Source organism: Gavialis gangeticus, unplaced genomic scaffold (assembly GCF_001723915.1).
Source record: "Gavialis gangeticus isolate Ggan-Ray unplaced genomic scaffold, GavGan_comp1, whole genome shotgun sequence".
NCBI classification, from domain to species: Eukaryota; Metazoa; Chordata; order Crocodylia; family Gavialidae; genus Gavialis; species Gavialis gangeticus.
Window position 1 is genome coordinate 63282825 of NW_017729022.1, and position 7309 is coordinate 63290133.

A 7309-nucleotide genomic window follows, 5' to 3' on the forward strand; every position below is an offset into this window, starting at 1 on the left:
CCCCCCCCCCCCAAAAAAAAATCAGTGTCCAGAGCAGTTGCCCTGGCTGTCCTGCCCTAGTTATACCACTGGACTGGGGCTACAAAGGTAGCCAGGTTTCTAGCTAGATCCATCATCCCCTGGGTTACCTTTGCCGATCCTCATCCAAGCAGTTGACAATGGCGTTACGTTGTTCAATGATGGTCACCAGCTCTTCCATCAGCACCTTCTCCCTTGCACGGTCCTCCTCTGTCCACTCCTTATCTGCAGTCCAAAGAAAGCCCAAGGGATTAAAACAACTCAGCTTCCTCTGAAGCATGGAGCCCCAGGCTCAGAATTAAGCAGAGTCATACAGGAGACCTGGGTTTGATTCCCATCTGGTCTCATCTGGCAGGACTGGTGCAGTGAGGAATGCTACAGAGGCTTAATCCAGCAGGTGGCACCCTGTACCTCTACTGCAGTTCAGACTGAGGGCCTCTGCCTGCCTGGGCCATGCATGCAATCCATGCAGCTGCTCAGGAACTGGGACAAGAATGGAGTTTCTCATGTTACTCAACTGTGCAACCTGCAGTCAGGGGAGTGCTGAAATCCCTCAAAAAGGAAGTTCTATATAGTCCCCCTTACCCACAGAGTCACCATAACCAAGGGTCTATCAGGCACTGGAGAGACTTAGGACCTGCTCCAGATGGTACTCTGCCAGGACAATGAGACTTACCAGGCTTATTGAGAAGGCACCGCAGCTCATACTCCACATCCGCTTGACGTTGCTCCAGGTTCTGCTGCTTAAAACTACAAGGGAAAAGAATCACTACTGCAAAACCACTACATGGCTAAGAGACCCTTCTGCAAGGCAGTGTCTCCTTGTAAGGAAGGCAGGCCCATAGAGGTCAGGCTGGAAAGGTATAACTGCAGCCCCAACCCCTTCCAGCAAAAGGGGTAACCAAAAGGGGCACCAGTCCTAGCTGCAGTCTCGTCTAATGGGACAGATGTAGGAGTGGTGGCTCCTGGCCTCTTCCAGGAGATGGCACCATAGGAGCTCAGACTGTGGGGATGCTCCTAGTTCTTTCAGCTAGTTAGTTCCAAGTCCATCTGGACTCAGGGAAAAGGTTGTAATACTCCTCCCACCTCTTGCCAGCCTTGGCCACTTTTTGGGAAGCCTTCAGCTTAACTGAAGAAGTATTGCTGAAGCAGATGCCCCACAGCCTGTTTCTCATGACTGCCAAGGAACGTTTGCAGACTTCGCAACTAGCCTGGTCAGTACAGTAAAGCAAGCAATTCACCTAGCAGAGGAAGCAAAAAGGTCTGACAGGAAACCTCATACAAGAAGACTCTAAAGAAATTTTTATTTGCAATAAATAAACCGATTGTGGTATGTTATAGTGCTAGCTTAAAAATGTTAGCGGTAGTGATTGATTTAATCAAATTATTAGATGCGTGTATGTGTGCGTGCATATGCTATAATAGATACATTTTCATTAAGTTTCTTAGATAAACTGTAAACACAAAAGCAGCCTTATTAGACAAGACCTCAGAGATGAAAAGCCAACAGGATGAGGGCAAGCAACATTCCAAAATGGTGAAGGAAGGAGGTGAGAAATGATTCCTTCCAAAAAGGAATATTCCCAAGGACAAAATCCCAGCTAACTGACGCCTTTCAGGGTCACACCAATCTAGTCTAGCTCTCAGTGAAACAAAAGACTTTTAAATAAACCAATGAGATTGTGCTAGAGCAAACCCTGTATAAATGTGTGGTATGAACAGGAGGGAAGATAGGAAAACTCAGGGGATCCATGCAGACCTGCTGCCAGTCCGTGTGCCATCCTCCTTCCTGTTCTGTGTCTCCCCAGGAGGTGCTGGTGAGCATCTACCTTGCCCCATCACAGCTGGCCAGATGAACACTGGAACAAGTGTTTATTCTTGTGCTGTGAGGTGTACACAATACAAGTCCTGGCCACAGACCTGTTCTCCTTGTTCTTGTAAATGTAACCAACCTACCAGTACACCTGTACTCCAGGGAGCACATCTCCCCAGGGCTGGGACGGGGTCACTAGGAAAGCATGCTCTAACCTGGGACCAGAGGGACTCTTCCCAGTCCCAGCTGCTGTGCTTCTGTGTGTTCCCCCCTCACTTACATGTAGATGAGCTCAGATTCGCGGCGCACCAGCATGTGCTTCTCGTGGATGAGTTTGAACCAGTCCACCAGTAGTGTGTCCTCGGGGCTATCTGCCAGTCAAATCCAGCAGAGAAAGAGAGGTCATAGATATTTCCCAAGACCTCCTCTTCCCACTGTGCAGCAGGCCAGGCCAGGCTTGGCCAAGCTGGGATGAGGATGGTTCACTTAGAGTCAATCTGCCCTTAGCTAGATCCTGAATGCAGGTGAGGTGGAAGGCACTGAGAAATCCACTGCCCTCTCCCCTTTTCTCCCTGAGTGGAATGGTTCTTGGCTCCCCAGGGAAAGGAAGAAATTCTGATCCGCTACCTCACAGCCCACCATAAGTGGAATGGCCTCCCCCTTTCCCTACAAGAGTTTTCTGATCCTTCACTCCAGAACTCCCCAGGGCAGGGACTGTTACTACTTCTCCCCCCTCTCTGCCTCCGCCCTCAACAAGGTTGGCACAGCCCTTACAGGAAGAGTTGTAGCTGAGACAGTAGGACTATCTCACTCCCTGTCCCCTCTCTCACCCCCTAGGCTAGCACAGCCCACCATACCATTCTCTGTGCTGCGGAGTTTTTCTTCCAGTTCCACCCCTCGATGCTCAAGCTCATCCAGCTGGTGTTCAATGGCATCCATCTCTCCATAGATATCCTCCTCCGGGATGTACTGATCTGCCTGCACCTGCCAAACCACATGGTAGGACACCTATTGTCACAGGCCACCACCTCACTAGGTAGCTCCCTGGCCTATTTATATGAGGAAAATCAAGCAGCAGAGCCCCCTGTAGGAACACTGTGCATGGGGATACCTAGCTTGGGATATGTGCAAATTTAACCCACTCCCATGGGTTAAAGCACTAGATCTCAAGCTTTTCTGCATCACGTTCCCCTTTGTAAGTTTTTTATGGAGCACACCCCTCTGATTCCAATAACTGCAACACTATCTCCACAGCCATGCCAGAACCTCTCCAAGAGCCTAGCAGAGGTAGAGCTGCTCTTCGTTTTCCCTTTTTCTTCATTTTTTTTGTTTATATCCTTCCCTTCCCTTCTGTTTCTCCAATCCTTCATCTAGAAATCTGCCATGTCCCGCCAGGGATAATAAATGTAGCTCAGTTAGACATACTATGTCAAAGGGTCATCAGAAGAAAGCATTTGCTCCTTCCCAAAAAGGCTATGGGCACTGCCAAAAGGAAACACTTGTAGCACACCCGTAAAAGTTCCTTTCCCTCCGTAGCTCGCATGACCCCCCACTTCTTGTGGGGGAGGGGTGTATGCGAACACCCCTCTAACTCAGGAGCTTCTCTCGGGAAGTCTGGCAACTGCTGTGCCATGGGGTGGATTGGAAGAAAAGGAAGAACCATTTCATTGCCCACTGTGGGGGAGAAGAGACTAGGATGGGACCTGGGGTGCATGGTTCTAGGCAGCCTGGCCAACACACAGGTCCAAACAAACCCACTGATGACCTGGGTCATGTGCCACAGGGTAGGCAGTGGGCTCTGCACCCGTCACCTGCATCCTGCAACAGCCAGACATGTGTCCCTCCCACCATCAGGGAGGAAAGCTCAGCCTCAGCAGCCAGCACAGAAGTGGCACTTGCCCCCTTGCTCTGCCATGCCCTTTACCTTGCGCTTGATCAGTGGAAAGCCATGCCCTGGTGCAGGAGGGCGCACTGGCTTGGATCCCTTCAGGGGTTTCTTGGCTGAAGGGGAAGCAGCCGGTGATGGCTTCCGGTTGAAGGGGTTTTCTTTGCAGGAAGACTGGGAAAGAGATGACAAAGAGATGACTCTGGGCCCAAGAGGTGATAAAGCTGATCCCAGGGTAGGCTGCAATGGCTGAGCAGACACTCTCTCACAGCACCGCCCCACTGGGAATTGAGCCGCAGTCACTGAGGCTGCTGTCTCACTGGTGCATCCAATCCTTGGTCACAATAATCACCTTTGGAGCTGTAACTCCCCCCAGAGTAGGAGAGGCAACCCTGGTCATTCTAGCCTAGCTAGTGTCCCTCCTGATGCCACAGGCCTCTGGATTAATATTTCTCAGCCCCACTCATTTTAATTTCGATGGATACGTGTTTCTTCAGGTTGATGGTAAGAATCAAGTCTGATATTGGCCATAGCCTCTCACTCTCTCAGCACTGTTAGCCACAGGCCATGGAACACTGTACTAAGCTGCTTCCTTCAGTAATGTTACATGGCAATGAGTTCCACAGCTCTGCTACTTCTTGGATGAAAAGCTATTTCCTTTGAGCAGCATTTCCAGGTGTTGTGCTTGCAGAATGTACCTCCTTGTTCTTATCCCTGAGACAGGCTGAGTAAAAGCATAGCTGCCCTCTAATGACAACATATCCTAACGTGAAGATCTGGTCTGATTCCAGCAGACATAATACAAACCAACAACCATGCACCAATGGGGCAAGGACAGCAGCTGTTTTACTGACAGACAGGGCAGAGCCTCACCCAGCATGGTGATTCCAGAGATAAGTCAGGAGCCTGGGAAATTGCCATGTGAGAGCAGGAAGGTGGGCATGGACAGCATGGCTCTCAGCTTTAGCACACAAGGAACAGTGAAAGCCAGTAGGTAGCTGAAGGCCAGAGGCCTATTAACAGAACCAGCTTCCCCCTCCCCTTGAGCATCTCTTTCAGGCCTCTATGGCAGTGGTCTCCAAACTTCTTTGATTGTGCACCCCTATCAGTAAAAAATTTTTGAGCACGCACCCCCAATATACATATATTTATATTCACGCACACCTATCAGTAAAAAATTTTTGAGCATGCACCCCCAATATACGTATATTTATATAAATAGAAATAGAAGTTCTAATATTTTCTTCCTGCACCCCAATGGATTGGCTTGCACACCCCCCGAGGTGCACACACCCCACTTTGGAGACCACTGCTCTATGGAAGAAAAGTATGTTGAGGGGATGGGGAGTTTGGGAGAGGAGGGACCATGGTCCTTGTCTGCACAAAAAGGCACACAAGCCTACCTTCAGCAGTGGCTTGGGTGAGGGGGTATTTGTGAGGGCGCCAGCACCCACATCTGAGGCCAATAGGATAGGAGTGGGGCTAGCCCCAGCAGGAGGCTTTGGGGGGAGTCGGCTGGGGCTGGTCTTCAAGTTGCTGGCAGAAGAGCTCCTGCTGGTCTGCAGGGCCCCACCCTGCGCTTCCCCACTGTAGCTGGCCAGCTCACTGGAGGATGAGAAGGAGGAGTTGGTAGAGAGGCTGGCAGGGGCAGCGGGACTCTCACTGGAAGAGACACTGGTGAGTGGGGTATCTGCACTGCAGGTCTTGGAAGCAGCTGGGGTGTGGACCGTGGGCTCGGAGGAGCTCTTTGGCACTGAGCTCTCATCAGCGTCACCGGCAGTCTTGGCTGAACACTCGGAGTTGATGCTTTCAAGGCTGAGGGCAGGAGACGGAGCAGAGGAGGATGGCTCCGAGTGCGAGAGCCTGGAGATGGGATGGTGAACTACAAAGGGAAGGAACAGGTGAGAGGGGAACAGAGTAAGAGGAGGCCAAACCTTTTACTCTGCCCACACGTAGGAGATGCAGGAGATCCCACCAGGAATAAGGATCCTCTGGTGAGTCTCAACCCTTGGGAGTAGAGGGGAGAGAAGCATCTGGAAGTCCCAGTCCCAGTAAAGCTACCATGGAGGGGAGGACTTGTTCTGCCTTATTAGCAGCTGTGGGTGCTAGTAGCTTTGGAGCTGCCTATTCTTGCGGGGGAGGAGGCAGTAGCAGCCCCAAGTGGGAGGGCTGAGCACTGTCCTCTCTACCTCCCTGGCTGCTCTCTGGTCTGTGACAGAAGGGGGCTCACCTAGCGGGGAGGCACTGGGTGCTTTTGGTGCTGGCCGCTTCTTCATCTTGGGGCTGCTGGTGGGGGTGATGCCATACCAGGGATGGATGGGTTTCGCTCCACCCTCGCCCTGCTCCTGCTTTGGTGTGCTCTTGGGCATGGCAGCTTCCTCCTCTTCCTCCTCATCCTCAAAGGGGTTATAGGGTTTGGGTTCGCTGCCGTCAGCTCCACTGCCCCTGTCCTTTGCCTTCACCTCCTCTTCCCCATCCTCTTCCTCTGAAGTCCGGCTTGGGGTCTCTCTGCCACTGCCTGGTGGGGGCGGAGCTGGCTTCTTTTTGGGTTCAGCCTGCACTAAAGCAATCCACGGAGGGTTCTTTGTTCTTGCAGAAGCTCCTGATCTAGTTAAGGGGAAGGCCCGAAACAAGGAAGAAAGAATGATGGGAGGGGAAGGTGGGTGGGAAAAAGGAGGCAGGACAGCAGAGGGAATTCACAGAGAATGGACATCTCAAGCAGGGCATCTGAAAAGCCTTCTCCACCACAGGCCTTCTCTGGGCACCAAATATTCATGCCCAGGAGCAGGCTGGGGCAGACTGGCCTGACACATTTCCAAGCCAGGGGAGCTAAAACCTGCCAGTCTCACTAATGAGGTTTGGAAGTAGGCCCCTAGGTCTTCATTTCTCCATCTGCCAAAGCAACACTTGGAGCCATTCTGTGAAAGAGTAGTCTCTCTCCCATCCCCTCCTCCGTTATTCCTCAACAGGGAAGAATAAGTCATCCCTCATGCTCAGCTCAGTGCTGCCAACCACTGGGGGCAGAAGGGCAGCATAAGGCCTTGTCAATACTTCTGTCACCACGAGACCTTGTGGGAGACAGCAGCCACCACAAGGAAGCCACCAGAATGCATGTACACCCCTATGGCATCTGGCAGCTCCATGCTGCTCCAGCCACAATTGTGTAGCTCTGTGGTGACAGGGCATGCAGCACACCTTGGGCCCGGCACTGAAGGGATGCAGCAGCTAGTAGGAGATGCAGAACTCCTTTCAGGCTGGAGGGCTGGTGTGGCCCTGTTGGCAGAAAGTGACAGTGCTGCCACCACAGGGAAGCCACAAGCATGGATGCACCCACAGTTCTGCTGGCAAAACTATGTAGGGCAGACTAGACCCGAGCAGTATAAACGGCTCCTTCTGGCTGGGCCTGCTGTTGCAATCCTCACCACCAGCTGAGGTGGGAGAAATGCAGGAGTCTCCCCACTGCAGGAATTAGTTTCATCTACCCACTGAATGCAGGAATGTGGCTCCGGGAAGTCCGTCACAAAACCATTTATCAACCCATAATCAGACCAAGAAAAAGCCCCAGAGGCCCAATGCCACATCTGTTCACTCAG

General features: G+C 51.9%; 1 protein-coding gene across 1 annotated transcript in view; it reads right to left on the bottom strand.

Moving 5' to 3' along the window:
* MICALL1 (MICAL like 1) overlaps positions 1–7309 on the bottom strand; it is a 41794-nt gene that overhangs the window by 2335 nt on the left and 32150 nt on the right. Inside the window, exons 9-15 of the mRNA XM_019515807.1 lie at positions 5947–6323; positions 5120–5598; positions 3756–3890; positions 2689–2815; positions 2112–2202; positions 695–768; positions 129–243 (exon numbers count right to left, since the gene is read on the bottom strand). Coding sequence (XP_019371352.1) covers positions 129–243; positions 695–768; positions 2112–2202; positions 2689–2815; positions 3756–3890; positions 5120–5598; positions 5947–6323 — 1398 coding nt within the window. The remainder of the gene's footprint in view (positions 1–128; positions 244–694; positions 769–2111; positions 2203–2688; positions 2816–3755; positions 3891–5119; positions 5599–5946; positions 6324–7309) is intronic.